The sequence below is a fragment of the Vanessa atalanta genome, chromosome 10 (assembly GCF_905147765.1).
Source record: "Vanessa atalanta chromosome 10, ilVanAtal1.2, whole genome shotgun sequence".
Classification (NCBI taxonomy): Eukaryota; Metazoa; Arthropoda; class Insecta; order Lepidoptera; family Nymphalidae; genus Vanessa; species Vanessa atalanta.
The window spans coordinates 998,087-1,025,679 of NC_061880.1; the positions used below are offsets into that span (position 1 = coordinate 998,087).

A 27,593-nucleotide genomic window follows, 5' to 3' on the forward strand; every position below is an offset into this window, starting at 1 on the left:
ACGACGACGCCTTCCGCATCCTAATGAAGTCGCCACGTCTGTTTGAGCTTTACTTACTTAGTCTCCGACTTCTTCGTAATTCAGATTTCGATTATAATTCTTTATATCAAGGCTGTCTTGTTGGTTTAGTGGCTAGATAGATATGTCCTGGGTTCACATCCCAGGTCCAAAAGACCAAAAGACCAAATACCAGTACCAAAACAAGATAAGAAAATAATGGAACATAGATTTTCTAAATCTCCATCCATTTACAGTTGATCAACATACACATTTGTACTTAATCTTAAACCTTCCGTACATGAAACACTCGAAATATAATTGCAAGTCGTAAATCACAATAATATTGACACTGTTTCCATTACACTTATAAAATTTATGCTTTTGACCGTTGAAGAGATCCTCTACAGATAATCCTGGGGGCAAAATCAGGTCATACATCTTAATTTATTTATTTTATTTTTATTTTCGGGTAACATACAACACAGTATATAAACATTTGATACCAGAATAAGTCTTACATAAGCCAACAAAGTATATTTTAAAGTTAGGCTCTCGATAGGAGCCATAATTGATACTACACTTTGAACTAATTTTAACATAAACCATCCAATCACTTCCATGTTATTCAGTCTAAAATCCGAGTAAGCATGATCAAACGTTACACAGTTCCAATCAAAGCACGCCTCCTATTTGGCTGATGCTCACCTGGGTATCCAAGTGACAGTCAATTGTTTCCTAAAGTTCTTATTATGACCTTCGAATGAATGTGTCAATTACGTAGCATCATTGCGCTATCAATCGTGGGTATCTCGAATTTTATGTCCATCGTGGCTGTAAATATAGTGTCTCATCCACCGTCCAAGCCGGATCTCAGATATAGAAATGGTGAACGGGCGTTTCTTACCCATGTGGTGAACACGTTAAACGTATCTTATAATTAAATAAATCAAATAAATGATTTCGTGCTTTACGAGATTTTTCACTGAAGAAGTCAAAGTAGAAAAGTTATAATTGCATATAATTATAAGTTATAAAAAAATATTATTTTTTATTTAGTGTGTTAATCTCAGTGCATCTTAATAAGTATGGGATATTAATGACGTGTCGTATTAAAACGGATACTGAATGCGGAAGATCTGGGCCGGTTTTACGCAATCGTGACGCAATTTCACTATCCGATCTCATCGGTTTATCTACACGCGCGGGAACAATGGGAGTTTGTTCGAGAGTACATTCGGGTTTCATAATGTGAACGTTTATTTGTGTATAGTGTTTTAATTATTACTATTTTTATCGAGCATACATAAAATTATGAATAAATGAATGTCTATTCATATATATTGAATGTCTTTGTATATATAGAACAATTGACATTATACATGAAATGAATCTGATCTTTCATTTAATTTAAAAATGTCCTCGGTAGGGCTTTGTGCAAGCCGGTCTTGGTTGGTACCGCCCCCTAATCAGATATTCTACCGCCAAACAGCAGTACTCAGTATTGTTGTGTTCCGATTTGAAGGGTGATTAAGCCAGTGTAATTACAGGCATAAGGGACGTAAAATTTTAGTTCCCGAGGTTGGTGGCGTATTGGTGATGTAAGGGATGGTTAATATTTCTTACAGCGCCATTGTCTATGGTCGATAAAATAATAATTAAAAAACAATTAAACATTCTGAATTAATTGAAATGTGTTCTAAGTAATAAAATTTCAACCAAGAATCAAAAATAAAATAATTTATTATCTCATATAATTAATTAAACGTATCTTTTTCCTCTTTACAGACACAAACAGAACAAACTGTTCAACGAAGAATATTCAAACTGATATTTAACTACGACTTGTTCTTATAATATAAAATCACCACAACATTTATCCCTAAGACTGACATCCAAGTAATCCAACCTCCTTTCTCTCTGCCTCATTGCCTCCACTGGTGACAGGAGGGTTGTTTCATTTTTCGCCCAGTTAATTGGAATTGCGAATAAACGTGGAAATACTTCTAACATTTTTAACTCTATGGTCGTGATTTATCCTGTAATTACATAAAAAAAATTACATTTATTTACGTTATTTGTAAATAATGCGTTTTTTAAACTTTGCTACTGACTTCACTCCATTAAACGAAAATCTGTTTTTATATTTTTCTCTTTTTAATTAAATATAATCAACGTCGGTATTCTGATAATTCGTAAATTGCACCGCGACCGCGTTGTTTCCGTTCTTACGGTTCGTATTCCCAAAATTTCAATACTCTGAAGGACAGTACTCAGCGCTCTGTTAGAATTTAATATATTACGTCTCTCAAAAGGACTCGGAACCTTTATAAATATTATCTCACGAACGTCCTCCATACCTAACATTCGCATCACGAACTCTTTCGTGTCACGAATCTGGATATGAGTTTCGTCTTCCTTTTACTTTCTAAGCGTAAATTTGTATCTTCAAGTTTTATATAACAGATTCATATAAAAGACTTTAGTGTGTAGCTTTACAAATTTTAAAGAATATTAAATTCACTCGCTGCTCCAATGCTGGTTGGTGGAATACACATGTGGCAGAATTTCGTTGAAATAAGACACATGCAGGTTTCCTCACCATGTTTTCCTTCACCGCCGAGCACGAGATGAATTATAAACACAAATTAAACACATGAACATTCAGTGGTGCCTGCCTGGGTTTGAACCCGAAATAATCGGTTAAGATGAACGGGTTCTAACCACTGGGCCATCTCGGCTCAGTCGAAGTAATGTACTATACGTTATTACTTTACTTTTCAATGAATTGTTGTAAGCTAGGTCTTTTTAAAACGTGGTTATACGTTCCAAAACAGTGTTAAAATATTAAAATAATACCTTTACAAATAAGAAACCTAGCAAGAGTTAAATGCGAAATGAAAACGAAGATTATTTACTACTTTGGACAGAACCCGTAATTGAAATTAAAAATAAACTTACGTACATATGTATGTATGAGACCAGCACGTATGCACGCCCAATCATCAAAATACTTCCAATAGCAACGAACTTTTAGCAAAGATAATTTGGAAACCAATTTTTGCAAGCAATCCCGAAATGCCATGCTGTATTTCAAACAAAAATATTCAAACGGTAAACTCGTGTATCAAAAGTTTTTTTGAACGGACAAAATGTAAATGTCCTCCGATAAACGTAGATAATATTACGGATGCCACGCGACTTCAATTATACTTCTCCATATCGAACTGACATAGCTTTAATTATTTAACCTGACTGTTTTAACTTCGCCCATAGCCTCTGACAATGTAAAGTTACATCAAATATGCCACTCTTGGAGTCTTCTCCTTTCTGAGTTTGGAGCATAATCCACCACAGAACGCGTGCATCTTAACCGATGATTTCGGGTTCAAACCCAGGCAGGCACCACTGAATTTTCATGTGCTTAATTTGTGTTTATAATTCATCTCGTGCTCGGCGGTGAAGGAAAACATCGGGAGGAAACCTGCATTTGTCTAATTTCAACGAAATTCTGTCACATGTGTATTCCGCCAACCCGCATTGGAGCAGCGTGGTGGAATATGCTCCAAACCTTCTCCTCAAAGGGAGAGGAGACCTTTAGCCCAGCAGTGGGAAAATTTACAGGCTGCTAATGCTAAAAAATGCTAATGCTAATTCCACCACACTGCTCCAATGGCTCAAATCAAATCAAAAACTCTTTATTTGGACATACACATTGTACAAATCATAAAATAAAATAAAAAATATACAAAATGACAAAAAACAGGAAATAATGTGATGCCCAAATTGGTAAACCACTCAGCTTGTGTTGAAACCATTGTTAAATGAGCTTCAACGCTGGTATTCTGTGGTCGTATTTCGTAGATACACATGCAGCAAATTTTCATCTGACACATACAGGTGTTATAAAAACAAATTAATGACATGAAAATCAGTTCAGATCCGGGTTTACGATTAAGATTCAATTTGACACTGATTCCTTTATTTCTAACACAATCTTCTTTTTTTCGAACTGTGTATGCTGTTGGCCCTATAGGCCTCTATGGCTTTACCGAGTGGGGGTGGCGAAAATTACTCAAACCTGGATGTTGGCCACCTGCATAAGGGCTCAGAATACGCACAGAATACGCATAAAGGTGCCTCCTGTGAGGCCAGACCTCGGCTTAGAACGCCGACGAAATCGGTAAGGTGACACATAATGTCCACATGAATTCAGAAATATATTTAAAAGAAATATGTCCTAACTGATATTTAAAAAAAAATCCGCAAAGGAAATTTCGTTTTAGATTAAACGATCATAACGCTTTTGTTATATAATAAGGGTCGAGCCACAATGTAATAGATACATAAGCGATTCTGACAATTCACAAATCCCGGGAAGACATCGAGGGCAAACTTGCAACTTGCTATTATAAAGCGTAATGGAATAATATTATAAGTTCCAATCCATTCCTTAGTAACCTCAGCAGTCGAACATTTAAGATCTGTATAGATATTCAGTAACAGCAAACTCGAAAGTGTGATTTCGTTGCAGAATACAATCGTATAATATCAAAAAGAGACTTGATTAGACCAAAATAATTATTCAAAAAACTGATAGAATAGGGCCTTTAAACATAGCCTGGTGCAAAAATACATATCAACTAACAATAATTCGCACAGAGCTGAAAAATATGTTTTAGATATACTATTAAATATCAAAAATCTATTTAAACGATAACATTCACTGTTTACGAAAAACATAGAATAAACCGATACGTTTGTATCGCAGCAGACGTAGGTGGGATTTTTTTGATATTTCAATTGTAATACTATAGATCTGTAATATCTGCTCTTACTAATTATTGTTAGCTTACAATTATTTTTTGTCTCTTTCCACCGAACTAAGTAAACATACATTTCACGAAATAGATATACAGTAAGTTCTTACAAAATAATACTGCGTTTAACATACGCATAAATATCAGGTAACGTAATTTAACCTGACGAAGGAACGCTTTTAACCAGCGACACCATTTATCAAAACCTTGTGTTATACATTAAATATGATGTGTCTTTGGTCATGCCCAATTTCCAGCGTCATGTGATGCATTAAATATATACACAAGGTTTTCGACCAAAACGTGACTCTCAACAAATGGTAATACGAGTCGAATACAAATCTGCAGATAATGAATGTGACCACGATGTAGGATTGGGTTAATTGTCACGTAATTGGCGACGGGACTTGGTTAATAATGGCTAATGGCTATACGACTGGCTAAGCGTGATGTATGCGTAGACAGCCTGGTTAGTATAGTGGCTAGATGGCCGGGTGAGGACATATAAAGTTAGTATTAGTAGTAGTAGTAGTAGTAGTAGGCTTTCTCCAAGAATTCTGAAAAGTCTCTGGGCTGTTGTACTTTTTCGCCGGAAAAATAACATCCTCCAACAAGTTAGTTGAACTGTGAAAGTACAAGTTTAATTTTCTTATTGTGCCAACGTACTTAAATAAAATCGGTATCACCACATAGTATTTACTAGGACGTTTGTCTGTATTAGGAGTAAGAGAAAAAAAAGATTCTGTCTAGACACGTAGTGTGTGAAACTTCTGTCAACCGCTCCGGACGTATCTTCAAATATAAAGAGATACAAGCTCAGACGAAGTGAGACACTATTGTGGTACAATATCCCGGGTATATTAGAGTGAAGGGCTTTCATTACAATGTGTACGCTTAACACGTTACACAGTTCGCTTTGTGTTCAGTCCGCCACATGTCTGAATGCAATGCTATATAACGTATTAGTAATATTTATCTAACATATACATATAATAACTGCATTTATCATTTAAAAAAAATTAAATTTTTGCTTGCTAGATTCTTCATTCCCTAACAAAGGGAAATATTTTGAAATACATTTTTTTTTTTTCGCTGAAATTAATTCACTTAAATTCGGTTTAACTATGAACGAAAATTTAATCCCAAAAGGTTTAGAACAAATTGAACTGTATTTAACTCAATTCCCAAAAGAATAATATTAAAATGTCATAACTTGTGACATTCCCAAAAGATCAGCGATTAACGAACTATAAACGTCTCACTGATAGGCGAAGACCTCAATTCATTAAAATATACTTGGAGCTAAATCCGCTCGGATGTTACGGTTTAGGGAATGGACATGACAAAGCCCTTAGACAATATAATTATATTTATTACTCCGCACATTTATATATTTATATATATGACAAATAGAATGACAATTTCGTCTTAAGAACGCTTGAGTGAAGTATATGGAGCGGCGGCGACTGGATTTGCGTCGGTCACGGGTTGAAAGCTGTCGTTGAAACATATAGGAATTATCATAAATATAAAAAGAGATTAAACGAATTTAAAATAGTAAAATATTATTACGATGTCTCATCCATCTAATTACGAATCTTATAACGAGGTTCTCATTTACCTTCGTTATATATAAATCTTCTATATGTGTATGTAACCGAATTCCTTCTTAAAAGTTGGACCAATTTCTAGGGGTTTTTTTTGTGTGTATTTGTATTAGACACGGTAGATTGGCCTGCGACTGGTCAGCCTGTATAATATAATATCCCTCGTCGCCAAGCACGATTATAAACAGAAATGACATCTTATTGGTGATATGTATGTTCGGGTTTGAACCCGCAACATTCTGTTAAGATTCATCCATTATAGCATTGGGTCGTCTTGGCGTTGTCGTCTTATGACAAACACGAAGCAACAATATATTTTGCCCCTTTGATTTATTGGCGGCGCGTTGGATGTGCAACGAAAGGCTTACCCTTTTAAGGCTTACTGTATGTATACTCGTATTTGTTCTCTTTGAACAAATGTAACATAAATAAACTACACCATTTTATTTACTCCGTGGATAAGATAAATTGTAATCAAACTTTAACCGTCTTTGAACTTACTAATCAGAAAATAAAAACCACCTGACTTGCCCACTGCACAATTAACTCAAACTTCCGCTGTTTTAAATAAGCCGCTCTGATTAAAACGAGCCATTCAACATTCAAACAGTATGTTTTAGTGGAAATGAACGCATGTGTACTCTGTAAAGTATTAAAAACATGCTGCGAAATATGCAACACCATGTATAACCCTCGCCCCAAAAAAACAATAAATGTGGAATGTTAACGTACGGCTTTCATTAGATCTGACCGTTGCTGAGATTACACAGCGCGCTTTGTACCCCGCGTACAAACACACGTACAGCATTCTATGTATATATATTTAATTAAGAAAAACGTTTGGGTGACTCATATTTTAATACACGAAAATTAAACTAATTTAACTTACGATTTGATTTGACATTTTATTAGTGTTATGGAAACCGTGATCGAAATTCATCAGCAAGACGTTTACTATCCCTCCCGATTTAGAAAATAAATCAATGAAACCCGATTATTATTTTTTAACTAAAAAACTATTTCTATAATAGTGTCAATATTAATCTAAAGTCGTTCTATCAGCGGTGTTTTAAACAATACTGTTTAACGGTAGAATATCTGATGAGCGGGTGGTACTTACAAAGACGGACTGTGCAAAGCTATAACACTAAATAAAACTTTATACGTATTAAATTTATATGTTTATACAAATATTGTATTATCTCTAAAGCTATATAATATGAATATTGAAAAGTGATTAATTCCTTTTTTATGATAAACAAGACAATGTGACAAACGAATTCAGCCTAATTTATGGTTTGTTTCCTCCAATTTTTATTCTACATCAGAGTATAGACATTAGCATGTTTCGAGCGCGCAAACATCGATATTGTATTGATGTTTCGATTTGAAAGGTGAAACAGTGTAATTATAGACAATTATCCGTATCAGAATAATAATTATGATATAAAATGGCTGACGACGAAATTAATATTGTATATTTGACAATGGCTTAGTTGTTAGTGACAATTCTTATAGAGCAAATTGACAGTAGCGACGAATAACTGAAGCCACTCACCCTAGCACCCTTTCTTTATCATATACAAACATTATTACAATATCAATTTGATACTTAGTTGTTGTTTAGTTGTTTGGAAGAAATTTATTAGAATACATTTCAGTAATTTCCTACCCATGTCTGATCATACTAGCAACTGACAGTGTAAAAAATTTACAGAGTTTTACTCTATGGTACTTTCTGTATATTCTGTGGACTTTAATGAATCCATCGTTGACCCAATACAAATAATAATTAGTTAACTTTATTAGCGTTAATAATGTAAATAAATATAAAAATATTGTAAATTAGGAAAAAAAATAAGTCAGCGTGAGCCACGTCATTCGAGAAGAACGGCGAGATCCAGCACTCCAGCGAAGATCTGATAATATTTAGACACTAACAACACAAATTAAAAAAAAGGATGGATACGTGGATGTTATTAAATAAATAATAATTTAAAATACTTTATTAGCTAATAACAAAAACGTGAGTGAGAAGTGTCTTCTGGCGATTTATAAACTGATTCCAAGTGTTGTGTCCACTCCGCCATCTAATAAAGGCGAGACGAATGATGCTTCCATTCCGTTGTCTATGACTTCACTGAAAGTTAGCATAGATAAATTATATTTATTAAACCGTTACAGTGGATACTGGAGTCGGAATGAAGGAATGCAAATGACTGTCATATTGATGAGACACAAAAATTTATGACATGGATGAATATCTGTGCACAATGTTATGTGTGTGTTTCAAACTAGGGGATGGAATTTTAAGTGAATTAGTATTTTACGAGAGCCGAGATGGCCTAGTAGTTAGAACGCGTGTATCCTAACCGATGATTTCGGGTTCAAGCCAGGCAGGCATCACTGAATTTTCATGAGCTTAATTTGTGTTTATAATTCATCTCGTGCTCGGCGGTGAAGGAAAACATCGTGAGGAAATCTGCATGTGTCGAATTTCAACGAAATACTGCCACATGTGTATTCCAGCAACCCGCATTAGAGCATCGTGCTGGAATATGTTCCAAACCTTGTCCTCAAAGGAAGAGGAGGCCTTAGCCCAGCAGTGGAAAATTTACAGGCTGCTAATGTAATTTAATGTAAGTATTTTATCTTTGTAACTAAACTGACGTACTAACCTTAGAAACTGCTATATAGGAATACAGGGCAACGTAAATTATTACTGTAAATACAGTTTTATTGATCGTCTTTAAATTGCTTCGAACGAGTAGAACGAAGCTGATTAAGTTTTATTCCGATAGAACAAAATACGAATTCCAAGAGAGCCAGCCAACTTAGCTTATTTAATAGCATACTGTATACAGATATATACAGTAGTAGGTATAGTATATAGGATTTGAACAAAAAATATTATGTTTTTTGTTAATCAGAAGAGGTATTAAATGATTTAGAAAAAACTTTTTTTTTAAATAATAACATTAAAATATTAATAATGACAATGGAAATTCGTATTCATGCTTGGGACGGAGTACCGGCAATAGAGATTCCGTCATCTAAATGATGGGTGCCATAAAAGCCGACAAAGGATATTTATGTTAAGCACATCTATCAATCAGGAACGTAATAAACTGCCTCAACGACCGCAGGACAGCGTAAACTATCCCACCAGCAAGTTTACCCATGGAGGGTTGGCCGTTCTGTAATTCTGACAGGACATTTCCAAACAGATTACACTTTACCGACCCTAAGTACATGGTTAAATACCCTTATGATTTTATTTATCACTCCGTCCGTGGAGGGTTATGGGAAACTCTTAGTCCAATACCAGGCTACTCACAAAAATGCAGCAGTCTACTCCATATCATTGTGGGACGTCAGGTATCGCTTGCACATCGACCTAGATCTGCAGACCGGATTCGTCTTGGGCGTTTCAGGGAACTAAGAACGTCCTTAGCTTTAATTTCTGTTGATTATCTGACTTTCTTTAGGAGCTCCTAAAATCAGACAATAACGATACGAAGGATATACCCTCACAACAAACATTGTGTTATTTGTTTATTTTCTTTTGTATAATTAGATTTCTTCACTTTGCAGGCTGTTGAAAGGTATATTATTTAAACCAAACAACACACTCCATCTCTGCAGAGAAAAGCGTCTAATACTAGCCTCAAGGTTTTCTAGTGTTACCCTTCACCTATTTCTATACCTAGACTATAAATAGTTCAAACTATTTGGAGAAAAGTAAACATACACACACACTGAAACTGTAACGAGGCCATATTTTTTTTTCGGATTCACGCAAAACTTCCAAACGGAGTGATATGAAATTTTTATTCATCAAGTACTTGCTAAAGGCTCTATGCAAGCCCGTTGGGGGAGGTACCACCCTCTCATTAGATATTCTACCGCCTAACAGTAACACTTAGTATTATGTCACCACTTACCATCAGTTGACCCATTTGCCGGAATGCCTAACTATTTTAAATAAAATAAATATTTAATATTGTTAATTGTTGCATGTTTTATAAGATAAAATATTATGTCGTCTTTATCGATGATTATAATGAAATCACTTTGATCGAAATGAAATCAGCAACAGCAACCCCAGATCGCAATGAATATAAGAGAATTTATAAAAGAATAAGAGTAAGCTACACGTGGTTATCAACTACTATACAAGGAAAAAACCGTATGAAACCAGATCCTGATATCAAACTAATATTTTGTAACAAAAAACCAACATATTATTTATATTAGTTTATTATATTAGTCATATTGTTTCTTAAACAAGCTTTATTTACTCGATCACTTTCTATTGGAATTATAATGATTAGGACAGTGTACATTCGTAAAATTTACACTTTTCATATGGCAACATCACAAGCAAAACGTGCACATAATTATGTATATAGACATAGAGGCCTAAGTGGAGATGGAATTGAACCTTTCGATACTCCGCCTCCGTATTTGACTACAGAGTATCTTGCCAATTATTTTCGGTAGAATTTACATTCCTATATATATTTATAGCTGTAAGTTTAATTAAGATCTACCTCCATATTTGATTTTTTAATGTAGATATGATAAAAACGCTTTAAATACAATTCGCTTCATCAGTATCGTGCAGTAAATTTTTATCACTCGCCGTTACTATCAACAATTGAAGGAAACCATCTCGACAACAAAAGCCTTTTTCCTGTTACGGAAAATGATACGGATCTTAGGCCACAACGCTGCCCAACTGCGAATGAGAAGATATTTGTTTTTCGGAATTTCTTCCAATACGCGCCAGAATTCTTACGATGTTTCCAATAATGCTGAGAAAAAAGCGTAATAATTTGTTTGCACTAGATATAATCGATTGAGCTCGAATTCGCGCCTTAGGTGTCTTGCGTCTTAAATCTAATAGCAAACCTCAGCTGTCTGCTGGTACAATATAATATTTTAATAATACTGCACCTACAGCTGGTACCTGTAACCAGTTATGGTAGTAGAGCAGCTAACACGATAACTACTGAGCAATTCCCAATTCGATTGAACAAGCAACTTCCTTCAGAGAGGGTTGTCATGACTGAAAAAAATTCAGTATGATTTAAATTAATAACGTTCCAATTTCAAAATGATACACCAAGTAACTGAAATGTTTTTAAAAACGCTTATTTAATCTATGTAATAAAATAATTAAAATTTGATACAAAATTTACCAGTACCTAAATTTCTAGATTTTACCACACGAACAAGTCAAATGTAATAATGAAAAGGATTGTGGAATAGTATAATAAAAAGTTTAGACATTATTTACATCTTGTTTAAATCGTTATTCGATGTAAAAAAAGGCGCATCTTATTTGAAATAATCATAATTTATTACACATGTGCAGACGTGTCTTAGCGATATATTTTTTCTTTTGGTTTGACTATCTTTGCCATCTTAAAGCGGTAGCCCTATCTTCGCACGTTGCAAATATAAAATGGCAGGAATTACTCAGAAACGGAACGAATTCATTCGCCTACATTGACCGCTTCCTCTGTTGAGTACAAGGCGTACTTGGCACGGCTTTGTTTTAAACTATCTAGATAAGGTGACTGACTTCGTATCACATATTGAAAACTAAACGTGTCTTAAGATAACGGTGATATAGGAGGCATGATGAATTTATATATAAGTCGGTTGTCGCCATTTCACAAGTGAGATACGAAGTGAAGTCTTACAGAATCGCACTGCAGACATGAAATCGATCGGAGTTTTGCTGTTTCTTCTTCTAAGTTTCTTGTAGGTTCTTCTCCGTAGAATCTATAATCCGGACCGGTGGTAGCTTTAGAAATTCAAGGTATTTATTTCTTAAAATGCTGTAACTATTCTTTAAGTCCAGATTTGGGAGTCAGGCTATTAAACATTTGCGCTAACTGTCATAAAAACTTATTATAGTGCAAAACTGAAACGAAATTTAAATATAGTTTCAACCAAATGCCAATAACTTCAAATAAGTGTAATAGTCGATAACTATTACACTGCAACAACGGTTACAAAAAACAATAATTAATAATGTTGCCGATGATATGATATAATTATCCCATCAGATACACGAATGGTTTAATATAATCCTGTTAAATGAAGATTTAAACTTGTTAGAAGGAGGCTACTTGATTGAAGTTTACTTTGATGTTATTTTATATACAAATACGAAGATATCAAAAGCAAGAGCTTAAACGATCCACTGGGTGAACACGTGATTCAGTGGAAAAGGTCACGAAGTCAAATTAAAACCAACATCTCTGAGTTACACACGCGCTAATAATTTGTTGTTCATCTCGTGTCAGGAGACAAAACATTTCGAGGTAACCTTCGTATAAAACGGGGCATACATATAATATTGTGTTCTTGAAACTTCCGTGATATACATATCATGTAAATTTATATATTATTCGAGTTTATACTCGTTTTATTTCACTTCACTAAGATAAACTTCTGAACAGATTCGCCCCGAACGTTCGTGGTCACAAATTGACTGGCGTCTGAAAAAATAAAAGAGGTTTCCTGTCCGAATTTTGACCACACCGACGAATTTCAAGACAATTACACAAGCGCTATTGAATTTGAAATTGAGGAGCACAATGAGGTTAAATTTGTGCACAGCCTAGAGTTTGGGAAGTCTCGTCATTTTCAAAGACGCGGTACCTAAATACATCCAAGAGTCAAAATTACGGGACTCCACGGGACTTCGAATCTCTTCTAAATAAACAGATTGAAGTTCTTTCTTAGTTAGATCTATCCATAAAATTATCATTTGAATAATGATTAACGTTTAATTTACTGTTAAAATTCCCGCGCTTGGAGACAGAGGATGTCCCGTGATCCAAACCGTAGTGAAAACATAAATTTACATTTTCTTCTGTTATCCTTAAAACTGGATCTGACACGTCTAGAGAGATCAGGCGCAGAAACTGAATCAAGCTCAGTATTGAAGAATGATATTATGATAAAGATTTTAATAAATATTCTTAACTAGTTTAAATTTAAATACTTAAATAATAGCGAAGATAAAAAAGCAACTTACTTGCAATAATATAGTCTGCCATCTCTCCCCGTGTGAACTGTCCACCCATCTTTTAGTTCTGTCTGAAGCCTCTCCAATGCGACCTCGTCTTCCAATGCGCCTCTTCCCTCAAATCTAGGGCTCCCACCCATTCTTGGACTCCCATATTTAGGACTTGCTCCCAACTTTGGGCTGTTGGTTCCCAATTTTGGACTATTAGAGCTTGATGCACCATCGCTCAGGCTTGGACTGCCAGTGAGCCTTGAACTGAAATTTGGACTGGGGTTTGGCCTAGAGTTGGGAGCAAGCTTGGGACTGGCCGTGCCACTGGGACCTGGCGACGACGACGCCTGCTGTAGCAGCATTATTTTACATCATTGCACCATTTTTGAAGTTATCTGGAAATAAAATTAAAACAATTTAAAATAAAATAACATTAAAAGGAATACTATATTATATCTATGGTCTATTAGATTTAATAATCAAAGAATAACTTTAGAATCTAATATCATGACTCTACTTTAAGTAGACACTTATATGAAGGCGTCTTCGCTTTGAGTTAGAACAGAAGCGGCTCAATCCGGAGATTCTATAGACTGCTGACAGAAACTAACTGCAATGGCAAAGTTTAATTAAATTTTAGTTTTCATTGTTCTCCGCGGCGAACGTTTGTGTATATCAACCGTACAATCAATACTCCTTTGATAAATATAATTATGGCAACCCAAAGACAAGATAATATTTTTTGAGATGCCTAATATTGTAATTTATAAATTATTGTGTGTGTACATATATGAAGAATTATTTTAATATGTCTTATTATTGGTTTAAGACCAAGCTTTGGATCTTATTCGTTCATGCGACGGCAAATGCGAATTTAATAAACATGTGACAGATTTAGACACATGCAGGTTTTCTCACGAGAATTTTCATCTCAATTTTCGAGTTTAATTTTATTATTATTATGAACAATAATTTAGGTGACAATTTTGTTATGCTGTTTGAGCCTGCAATCTTCGGTAAAAACCTTGGGAGCTGACATGTTATGTCCCTTGTGCTTGTACTTTTAATTCAGAAAACAGCACTACTAAGTATTGTTTTTTTGTGATGGAATATATGAAAACCATACAAAAGTGGAATATTTCATACAGTATCAATTGAAAATAAGTCACCATACGAAAAGTACTGAAACAATGTACTACGAGTACAATCCATTGAGAGCATTCAAAGAAGAGGAAATGAAAAGCCTTGTTGGCTCCAAAATGGCAACATCGATAAAAAACTGGCCGCAAAGTCTACAGCAAATGCCGTTTAAATTGCTTTAAAAAAAGAAAAGATGGTTTCCCGCGCATAGCGTAATCGCTGAAACGCTAAATATGAATGAGAAGGGACGCCATACTGGATATTATATTTTTTATTTTTGATAAAAGTCGGAGATTAGCATACTTTTGTTAATTTAGTGAAAGTGAAGTTTAATGGTAATTCTAATATTTTATACCATTGGGGGACGAACGGGAAATAGAACACATGATGGTCAGTGATCACCACTGGCCATTAGCCAATCAATTATTAAGAATCCTTTTACATAATGTATACAGCTAATATTTTTTTTATTTGAATGTGTCACCAGAGTATAAATTTGCCGAATTTTTTATTTGAATATGAAATAAATATTTTTATTTAAAATAAAAGAAAATCAAACAACAACATTTAACTGAAATTGAAATTGGAACATTTTGAAGATAAACGGAACGCAACAAAGTTGTACTTATACAATCAATAATTATAAAAAAATAACGAATATGAAAAATTTCAAAGCTCATCTTGTTTTAAAGTCAGGTAAATGTAAAAAGTAAAATAACGTCCAAGGTATATACGAGTACGTATACAATTAAAATCGATGTTTTCTAAAAATAGTTCGATGTTCTGTTACGAATGCAACGGACACCGGAACTATGAAATGCAAAGCACGAACCCTCGCTTTTGCCGCTCTCCTAAGTGAATAATGCATTACTCTTGTTCTTCGTTACTTCAATGTTGCGTAATAGTTAAAAGAGACATTTTATTAAAAAACGAAAGTTGTGACGCAATCAGACTCCGTGAAGTATACTTCCTTGGCGCTATAAAGACCGGCTACACGCTCGAGTATAACTCCGCGCTTACTTGTGCAAATCATTTTGCGCAATTAAAAGCGTTCGGTAGACTGTGAAACTAGCGCCATCCAAAAAACACAGCTAGGGTAATCGTTTCTTTGCTAAAGATAGACTAAACGTTGCGCCACACTGAGGGATATAGAACAAGGGTATTTTTAACGTGTAGACGATGGCTGTATTTTCTGTATTTTTGCAGTAGTCTGCGCGAATGAAAAAATACAAGCTGCTAGCACAGCTGATACAATATTGTGTAAATAAATAAGCTCTCTTGAGATAAATCTTTGATCATTTTATAAATATAATAGAAAAATAAACATCGAGGATTTCTTGTTTTCTCTCGATTTGAACTCTCAATGCGTATTGATTTTGCTAGTATGTTTGCTGTCATATCATTCTGTGTATGTATTTAATAATTTTGAAGCAATGTTTCGATGATTACTCTATTCACAATATATTGTAAAACAAAGTCCGCGCCACCTCTCTCTGCCAAACATTATGTAAATAACTACTGAACAGATTTTCGTGAAGGTTTCACCAATGCACATTGTAGTTTTGTAAATTGGTTAAAATGTATTGATGATTATTGAAAATATCGGATAATAATCATATCGACTGGTAAATTTAGCGTGCGCCGCGTATACCAATAGAGTCAGATGAATAACGATATAAAGTTTTTATGTAGGGCCTTATTCTATAAATAAAACATGCCAATTTAATGCGTCGAGACCTTTTTATATTATCTATACACAAAGGTGTTTGCAGTGGTGATATAAGCCATCAGAGATGTTTAAAAAAATGGAATATGACTCTTTATGTATAAAGAATTTATGACATTTATCTGTTATCAAAGAGGTTTTATTACAAAGGACTAACTTTATTAGAATTTCGGCCTTCGGTTATCTATATCATATATTATTTAGAGTACAATAATAATTTTGTAACGTATTCATATATTTATTGTTTTTATATATTCCCTTATCGCGAACGTTTGCTTAATACAAAAAACGGACGTACCTAGTTATATCTAAGGATTTGTTGCCAGTCAACTTGGATTTAGAGTAAATCCGCCATACCATACAGTATAACTAGTAATCACTATACTAATATTGTGTAACTATGTGCGTCTGTCTGTTTGATGATCTTTCACAGCCAAACTATTAAACCTATTTGATTAAATTTCGTATGAAATAAGCTTGAACTCCAAGGAAGGACAAAGGGTACTTTTGTATGCTTAACACTTGACAACTATCGCCTAACTTGACAACTAACCTAACTAGTAATACTTATAAAATCGATGTTTAAAGCTGATATATTTCTTTTTTACTTAAATAGGTGGGCAGACTTGCTAATGGTCCACGGGAAATATTAAATCTCTTACGTCAATGCGCCAACAACCTTAAGAACTAAGATATCATGTCCCTTGTGCCTGTAATACCACTGGATCGGAAACACAAAAAAACTGCTTATCGCTGTTTATCGGTAGAATATGTCATGATTGAGTATTTGAGATTTGTAACATACATAAGTTAGATCCAATTTACATTAACATTGTAAATGTAATATAGTTCCTCAGGGAGTAAAACTGAGGTCGGAGGACGCAGATAACATTCAGGCTCAATTATATAGCAGTAGAAACTCGGATACTTGGCTTTAGTTAAACGTTTTATGACACGTTTATTTTCTTATGACTTCACGAGCGCTGTTAGAACGATTACGGTATTATTGGGTAGTTAATAACATCTCGTATTTGTCCCTGATGGGCTGATGGGTTTAGTGTCTCTATTTGGGAGATACCACGATTGAAAACATTGTTTATCTCTTAAAGCATTGTTACTTATTTTGATTGATTGAAGGCTTCTTGTTTATGTTTTATACGTATACCTCAAAATATACCTTTACATATACGTACAATTAATGCCGACTTAATTTTTTTTTTTATATTTGTGTTTATAATATTGGTTGGTTGTAAATGATCGGTCTTTCAATTGTTGATAGATATGTAAAAAAACAAAGGTTAATGATGACGTCATAGATGCAGTGGCGTAGCGTAGTGGGGGCAGGTGGTGCAGGACACCAGGGCCCCAGAGCTTAAGGGGCCCTCTAACTTAAGCTTTGAAAAAAGATGACGTACGGATTTAGACTATTAATGATAAGTTTTTTACTACGTTGGTTATTAAACTTATTATTATATACGCTATATGAAATCGTTACCGACATGGATATTTAACTGTATCTGATATAAAAAATACTGCTAACAGACAAAAGGCATATATAAAATAACTATCAAAATTACTATAAAGATAAATTTGCTTGTTTGCAATTTAAAAAAACAAATCTGTATCACTTCCTTTGATTGGCTGGTAGCAATTAGCATTAGGCATATATACAATATATGTATACATTATTACATATATTAAACAGATATTAGATATAATAAGTTAAAAAAGATAATACTACAGATGACCTAAGCCAAGGATATTCAAATTGTGTCAGACGCACAACAAAATATAAATGGCAAAAAAATCCTTTCCGATAACGCGAAAAATTTGTTATTGCAAGAAAGAGATAGATTACATAACGATTAAAGTATTAGAGAAGGACAATAGCGATGCAATAGACAGGTGGCCGGTCACTGAACTCTATTGCTACCGCGGAATTTCAACTACAAACAGAAAAAGTACTAGAAATCTTACGTTGTAAATAGTAGTACAATTATTTTAAACTCTTTTATTGCCATTTTTAATTGAGTAAATATTCTTAAAATCTACAAGCTATATTATAAGACTTCATAGTTCACTTTCATCCCCAAAATTTACACCCCCGAAGACTGGATTAAAGAAAGTACCCTATGTCTGTAAACAGCCTACTTCCTTTGTTGGGGCTTAAGCTTACTCCTAACAAAATTGGTTTAGTGGCTTTACTATGAAAGCGAAACAGACGGACTGACTTAGTAGGGATGATTAGAGATGACATATGATCATCACACATTTTAAATACGCACAGTCTTACAAGCACTTTTGGATAGTGATGTTACTATATTATATTCGAAGTAGATTCGAGAAGACCGAAAATAAATTCAGCATTTATTTTTTAAATTAGCTACTCATCCCGTCTTTACACGGGTACAATAAATATCTATATGTCGGAGGAGCAGGATGCCGAACAGTTGGGTTCGGGGATTGATCCGACATTTGGAAGACTATGTGGCCGTGCAATGGAGATATTCACAAAATAAAACGTATTTAATATCGTCTAATCACTGTATTAATTGATTCAATAATCGTACACCACAAAAATATCAAAGGATTACAATAATTCAAACATAACGACTCGCGTTGCCATGACACTTACAACTCCATTCGGGGTGACCCGCTCTTAAAAGTAAATCAGCCATCAAACATTATTGCCAACTACTCGATTCATTAATTATCCAAATCAACAACCAAAGTAACCACGCTCCGATATATAATTTTTAGATTGAAGATCAAACATAAAAATTATTGCTTTTTTCCGGTCAGAACAGTTGAACTTCTCGGCTTTTCTATACTGTATGTATGTAAAACCATAATCCTTACTCTTGATCCACTCTGTTTATTGATGAAAACAATATTAAAAATCCGTCGCCTAGTTTAAAAGATCTAAACGTACAGACGACGGAAAGTTTTATACTAAGTAGATGTATGATGAACGAATTTTGAGAGCAATTCAAAAAAGAGTTGAGTAACACTTTTAACTTTAAATTTAAACATACTCCATATTACAGTACGTCAAATTTCACCATCTACTAAATACCGAGTAAAAAGATTAGCATAAAAAATATAACTTTTCAAATTCACTTCAATAATAATGATCCAAAAGTAATCTTCTAAACATATTAGAAACATCTTATATACAAACACGACCTCGTTACTGTTAAAATATATTTGATATTTGTAATCTGTGTTCGTGTTAAGTAGATTAAAAATAATCCGACGATTTGTGAAGAAATCCCACACGAAAGCGAATCTATGAGAGGATATAATGATTAATAAAAATCATTAATAATTAATTTATGACTACGTTAACATAGTTAGCGGCTAAACATATAAGTTACTAATATTATAAACGCGAAATAACTATGTCTACCTATTTGTTACGCTTCACGGCTAATCCATTACACCGATTTTGATAAAATCGGCCATAAGTAAGCGTGATTAAAAATAGAGTCTTATTCTGTTTTTTAATTCATACATTCAAGGGTTAGTTGGGTTTGAAGGGTGTTATATGTAAGTTCTTCAAATTTGAAGCTGAACATGTGCAATGGGTATGTTGGCACCTCTCAAAAACGTAAGGCTAGCCGTAAGACTAATATAAAATAAAGATTCAAAAGTTTATATAAAGTTTTGTTTTAATGAAAATTTTACTAACTCTAGAACAGAGTATGAAATCATAATTTATCTAGCATACTAACAATTATAAAGAATATATATATTTATCTTATTGAGCCGAGATGGCCCAGTGGTTAGAACGCGTGCATCTTAACCGATGATTTCGGGTTCAAACTCAGGCGGGCACCACTGAATTTTCAAATGCTTAATTTGTGTTTATAATTCATCTCGTACTCGGCGGTAAAGGAAAACATCATGAGGAAACCTGCATGTGTCTAATTTCAACGAAATTCTTCCACACGTGTATTCCACCAACCCGCATTGGAGCAACGTGGTGGAATATGCTCCAAACCTTCTCCTCAAAGGGGAGGAGGCCTTAGCCCAGCAGTGAGAAATTTAGAGGCTGCTAATGTAATCTTATAATCTCCCCAGACCTTTGATGTGTTTTGGCGTGTTGGTAGCCAATAGGTATATTGTTTGGTAGTTTGGTCGTCTGGTGTGCCTACATATTAAATCCAGGGAACTGCTTTTTGTTATGTGACAGTTTTATTTATTGGTTTGTTGTCAGTTGATTTTAGAACTCTAGATTATTGAGTTGGTCTGATAGGTATTCAGCTAGTCTGTCCATAATGGTGTTATCTCTTTTTTATGATATAGTTAGACTGGCAAATCGACATATTGGCGCTGTAAGAAATATTAACCATTTCTTACACCGCCAATGTGCCATTTGTATTGTGAGCCAAGATGTTATGGCAGTTACACTGACTCACTCATCTTTCAAACCAAAACGTAACAATACTAAGTATCGCTGTTGAGCGGTAAAATATCTGATAAGCGGGTGGCACCTACTCAAACAGGCTTGCACAAAGCCCTACCACTAAGTGATTGTAATTCATCTCGTGATCGACGATGAATGAAAAAAATCGTGAGAAATACAACATGTGTCAAATAAAATTCCGTCACACGTGCAGCCATCAATCGTGTAGAAGCATGGTAGAATAAGCTCGGAGCCTTTTCCTTAAAAGGAGATGAAGCCATTGATAAGCAGTTCGTATATTTTTTTTTTCTTAAGAACAAAATGGACAAAAATAATATTGTCTATGATATAACTTGTCGTAAATGCGATCGATTATTTGGTGTTAGTTATGAACATGTGTTATTGACAAAGTTACATAAGTTAGTGGAACTACCGCACACTAACGACTAACTTGCTTACTAAATAACATAACTTTTGGAAAATAATATCAAAGTATTACTTTATTTGCTATTACTGTAGTTTGTTTTTATAACTATTGGCTAATGTTCGAATTGGCTAATATTGGGTGGAATTAAAACTTTGCCCCCTTTTTTACATGTAACCAGATTTTATTGACAGTAGAAGAATAACGATAATTCGAAGCGATTTCTTTGGCTTGACATTTAATCTCTGACTAAATCACAAACTGTAAAAGTCATTTTTATATACTGATTAAAATTAAAATAGATAGTTTATTTATTAAGTTTCCTGATTTTTATAAATTATATGTGAATGTTAAAAGTAATCATCTACATTATGATGAAAACAATAAAATCTTTTGTTTAGTTTAGAAGAAACAGATGAAGAAACAGAGAACGCAAGATTTTAATTTCATTTGAAAAAAATCGAGTTTCAATTAAAAAAAAAGAACAATGATATAATTAATTCTAATTTAATAAATGTTATGTGCAAAATATAATAAAATAACATTTTTTGGTGGCTTTTATTTGTGCTGATAGGGCGCAGATATTTCGCCAATATCAAGTGCGAATCAACTCAAGCTTATTACGGCTATTAAGATTTGACAATCTTGTAATTGTCAGTGACAAAGTGACCGGCGAACTTAAAAAAATCATATATATATAATATATATATGATTATATATTTATATTTTTTATTATATATATTTCCGACTCATTCCCCAATATAAAATGAGAACATCAATGTCCGATCGTAATAATAGCCTCAGCTTGTTCGACAAACGATTATCATAAACCGACCGATCTTTCGACGAGGCACAATATTCATGTACTCTGTATAAATCATCCGAAATTCAACTCTATTATGCACGTAGTAAAACACACAAAAAAATAATACTAATACTTAACTCATTCCTAGAGTACGCATTGAATCATTTTGTTATAACAAACTTCGAAGATTTCATCAAAAAGTTTCCGTAATTCAAAAGTGCACTAATGTTTAAAAGAGTTGCAAAGTTTCTCGTCTATTTTACGTGAAAACTTCATTTTTCAACGTAGCAAAAATATGACAAATCTTCTTTATTTAAATAAGTAGTTTCAAGGATATTGAAATGGATTTTTTTTAACGTGTAGGTTTGTATAGTGTTATTATTACAAGTCATGCGAATACTAATGCCTGAAATACTTCAGATGGTAATAGTAAATACGATTCGGAAAAAAGAGCACAGGACTCTCTCGGACCAGGTGGACTGTAGACTTATTGAAGCCAGAGAGATACTATTGGATTCAAAGGGCATTTGTGTGCAGCGGGGTTGGCTGAAAAATGGATACTTTGAGAAAAATATTACGGAACATAAAAACATGATAGCCATTAACTGCTGCTGATAATAACTCATCTCCGTCGATGAAGTTTAGGAACTGATCCCATTTGTACTAAGATTCACATTTGTCAGATTTTCATCCAACACGTGAAATATTCTCACGATATTTTCCTTCGAAATTCAAACATATGAATAATCAATTTCTACCGGGTTTGAAACCACAATCTTCAAAGATTCAGATCAAGACACCGGAACGAGTTGTACCCAAACATTTGCGAGTGAGGACTAGTATGAATTTGAATAATTTGCTGACAACAATCGCCATAAATGTCTAAATGTTATATAAACAGACAAATCCGTCTGCGGTGTGCGCCTGTAGTATGTTTATTTATGCTAAACGCGATGAGTCAACCGTGCGTAGGCTAAGGTTAGCTAGTTATAGCGTTGTGTTGTACATATGACATGTTTACTTTTATTAGCGCCGGCGTGTTAGTGGTGGGTGGTACCTACGTTTGACTTGTAATTTGCAAGCTTATTCTGGTGTACATACGAATTTATAATTTGGTTTCCTTAAAGCGGTCATTTATGTCGTGACCTTCTGGTTGATGATAGTTTTTATCAATTATCATGTGAAGCATTTATTTGACATTTATTTACAAAACGTCATGACGCTCTCTTATGCCGTCAGACCACCGACACTCTCCATTCCCCTACGTTTCCGTGGCGGGTACATAATCCCTATTTATCATTTATTATAGTATATATTATTTTAATTATTATTTACTAATCACAAACACAGGCAGATTACCTCACGATTCTGTCCTTCGCCACTGAACACGAGATGAATTATAAACACAAATTAACCACTCAGTAGTACACGCGATACTTTAGAAGTATTCAACAGTAAAAATACATTTAAACACGTACATTTGACCTGGACATTTAAGTTTACTTTTCAAAATGTTATTTAAGTAACGTAGTTTAAATAAAGTGATGTTTGAATCTGGAATTTTGAGTATAAAAATTATGGGTTTCGGAAGAAATCTGCCAAGGGAAAAAAAGTCAATGATAGTCGCTAAATCTTTCTTTTATTTCTTACCCATAGATAGACTCAGTTGCTCAACTGACGGGGGATTTGTGGTAACAGATCTTATTGTACTTGTCAGAGACGAAGACAGAATATGTGTCGCTCTAAATACCTAGATTTACTCGGTTGTAGGACTTAGTGCAAGCTCGTCTGGATAAGTAACACCAACCCTTCAATCGTCCTAACAATAAACAGGCAATACTCGTTTCGACTGAGTTATACAGACACGAGACATAGCATCTTAGGTCGGTGGTGCATCGGGGGTGCATAGAAAGATTAATATCTCTGACAACGCCTATTTCTTTAAGCGCTTATCATCGATAATTTGCCCTTCACATAAAACTGAATTTCAGTTGAAACTGAAAATGTTGGCAAAAATTAAAACTATGTCCTGAATAAAGGAATAGCCAGGTGATGTAATTTGAATTTTTGACCACTCGTTTTTGAATCTCGTTTTAACAAAGAATATTATTATGACTGTAAAATAAAATCCATAAATTAAAATACTGAGTAAAATTTTTTTATTCGATTTCAAATTATTAAAAATTTCTTTTACAAGTGCGAAAAACACTCGACATTCAAATTGAAACGTTTTTGTGTAATCATTATCGCATTTACCCTTGAAATCTATGGAAAAGTTGATTTCTTTATATTCCAGATAAAAAATAACGTAATTACATTTAGCTTTGGATACGCTTTTGGGGTTTATATATTATCTTAAATAATTCTTTTTGAAACGATGGCGAAGACATACGTTGAATTCCAGCAATCGCCGTCAAAATAGCAATATAAGGCAAAGCCTGAACTATGGTGAGTGCTTGTTCGAGCCGGAGGGAACGTATTTGAAAAGTCCACACCCCCGAATAACGATTGTACACCTACATTTTGTAATAATTGTTAGCAATGAACAAAATAAATTGAGATAAACAAGATTTGTGTATGCAAATTCAGTTGATATATTATTTAAAAAAATACCTCAGCTGTTCGGACTTCGCACGATCAATTTTATTTATGAAATTATGAGAGATAATTTTCAAGGTCGAATCCAGCGTTCCTATATATGTAACTTTTGTATACACTTATATAAATATTAGCAAACGTTTTATAATCAGTGGCGCGTCAACCTTCTGTTTAATTATATACAATGTAGTGTTAACGATAGTGCTAACGACGTTGATGAAACTTGTACGAGTTTCAGTGGGTTATTCATATTGATAAATATGGCCCCCGGGGAAAATTCGTCAAGATTAATTCCAAGTATAACCACGGCCTTAACTCGGTCGCGCAGCTAATAAAGCAAATCAAATATACTTTATTTAATCAATACGAAGTTTTTGGAATTTTCTGTGGAGAATTTCACAGTAGCAGCTCGGAGCCTGTATGTTGACCGTTTTTAAATCCATTCATATTGGATTTGTCATCCCGGAATACATATTTATGTATACACGGTACATATAACAAAATAGCATTTTTTTTTTTCAATTTTTGTCTGTCTATTTGTTCCGACTAATTTCTAGAACGGCTGAGCCGATTTTGACGACACTTTCACTGGCAGATAACTGATGTATTAAGGAGTGACTTAGGCAATAACAATAACTTTTTTGTGAAATTCAAACGCGCACGAAGTCGCGGGCACAGCTAGTATTAAAATATAGATGGACGACACCTACAATGTTTATGTTAAATTGGTTCATTTGATTAGTACTTGCTATTGCGTACTTATTTAACATTTAAATGATCGTTAAATAAAAACATAATAGTAATCAAAATGTTAGACAAATCAAACTTGGATAAATACGAAGAAAAAACAAAAACAAAGTAATAAATCCAAAACTCCGGAAAACTTACAAGTTGGCTCTCGTAATCTTAAACAAGAACGCTCTAGTTTCGTATGTACGTCTTTGTAATTTGGCAGCATGGCGCTGAGGATAAACGGGTTGATTCTTAGAATAGTTTCACGGGTACTTACTTGTTTGTACTTCGGAAACTATTGCATAAACCAGTTTTGGACGAAGAGCGCAAGTGAGTTATCTACGTAATTGTTGAGTGAAAATAAAATTAGCTTGAGTCTTTCTTAATGAAAGGGTTTTGCACAAGCTTGTTTGCACAAGTTTTGTTCAAGCTAGCACTTACCTATCTCTTATTCTATCGCTAAACAGCACTACGTTATAGAGTTATGTTACAGTTTGTAGGGTAAGTCAGTGTAATTACAGACCCAAGGAACATAACTATTCAATTTCCAAGATTGCTGGTGTATTGGGCATTGTAAAGAATTGTTAAATTTCTTACAGCACCAATACTCATGAACGGTGGCGTTAACCAACACTTAGGTTGCCCATTTTAAAGTCCATCTGTTATAAACAAAATAAAACTTAATTGTTTTATCCTTCATCTAAAAGGATAGACCGATTTTTGTATGTGTTTGAGTTTGATGGCTTAGATCGGACTCAGTGAGTGACAGAATTTTTTTACAATGAAAAAAAAACAATAAATATATAATTTAATTCATCCGTACGAAGTTGGGACGATTAGTTAGTATACTATATAGAAAAAAAACATAGCAGAAATGAGGCGGTTTTAAAAACAATATATTACGCGAACAAAATCAGAGAAAGCTATTGGTGATATAAATCAGGGGTCGGCGACCTTTTACGGCTGGGTTCACCATTGACAATATTTTCTACTGACCGCTTACTGCTCGCTAAAATATGGCCATGTTTTCAGATTGATAAAAGACTAAAACTCTAACCACTGAGGCACAACTTTGCGCAAGTTTTTTTTGCGGGATAATCTACATTACGACCGCTGGTAGCTTTAAATAGAATTTCATCCTGTAAAAAGTAATATAATTTTTATAATTGTTTTGATTAAGCTGTGTTCATTGGCGACGTTAATAATAATAATATTAGAGGTAGGAAACTTTTTTACAGTTTGCTCACAACTACAATGGTATTTGATTAGTTTTACATCCAGCAACAAATATCTAGACAGCGTGATTCAAGGAAATGACATTCTCAATCAGCGCCATCTATCGCTAACGGGTTGTAACACACACAATTATACACTCACACCAAAACGTTTTCCAAACTTTCACCCTTCAAGAAATTAGTTAACATACCTCAAAGTTACTAATTACATAACGGAACCCAAATCCCCGTGTAACCATGAACGGAATACAATACATTTGTCTAGCAAACTTGATGGAAACAAAGTTTGTTTACTGTAAAAACTGTTTTCCAGTAACAAGACTCGAGGGTATACATAGCGTTGGCGTAATTATTCCGTTTTATGCGGGATGTACCGATTTTCAAAGGTCTATTTACGAGTCCCGAATCGTCCCGTTCATCCCAATCATAGTAATATTGATATAGTATAAAAAAATAAGTAACAAAAGCCCAGTTAGAGGTTAACAATGAAAAAGAAGCCTTCCGCTTAGTAATTGAATATAACCTCTAAACTTGACAACAACGAAAGGTCAACGTTTAGCCGCTTTACTATGATTAGGAAGAGTTTGTTCAACGTGTAACTAATGATTAATAATAGGTTTTCCGAAGAAGATAAAGTTTAATCATCATCATTACATTGTATAAAACCAAGTCGTTTACCGCTGTCTGTCCCTATGTATGCTTAGATCTTTAAAATTACACAACGGATTTTGATGCGGTTTTTTAATAGATAGATTTAGAGGTATCTAAAGTGATGTCGTAAATAAATACATTCTTTGCGCTTACATTGCAAATGTTGGGTCAATCCTACGAGATAGATCAAAATAATGTACTACAGTATTGTACACCTTATAAAAGTCTTCAAAAAAGTCCATATGGCATATATCTATCTCTTAGGGATAACCCATAATAACCATTTTTTATCCTTTCAAGTTTACGAGAAATAGTAGCTTATTATCGAACCGATTTTAAGCAATACAGCATTAATCCTTATCCAGATAAGACCTTAAATACATTCTGCATTGAATATAGATCAATGTGGCC

The 27,593-nt window shown here is 34.0% G+C and overlaps 1 protein-coding gene across 1 annotated transcript in view; it reads right to left on the bottom strand.

Annotated features, from left to right (window-relative positions):
• Positions 1 to 27,593, bottom strand: part of LOC125066674 — a 176,158-nt gene that overhangs the window by 102,352 nt on the left and 46,213 nt on the right. Inside the window, exon 2 of the mRNA XM_047674884.1 lies at positions 13,482 to 13,858. Within this exon, the coding sequence (XP_047530840.1) occupies positions 13,482 to 13,825 (344 nt within the window). The 5' untranslated portion in view covers positions 13,826 to 13,858. The remainder of the gene's footprint in view (positions 1 to 13,481; positions 13,859 to 27,593) is intronic.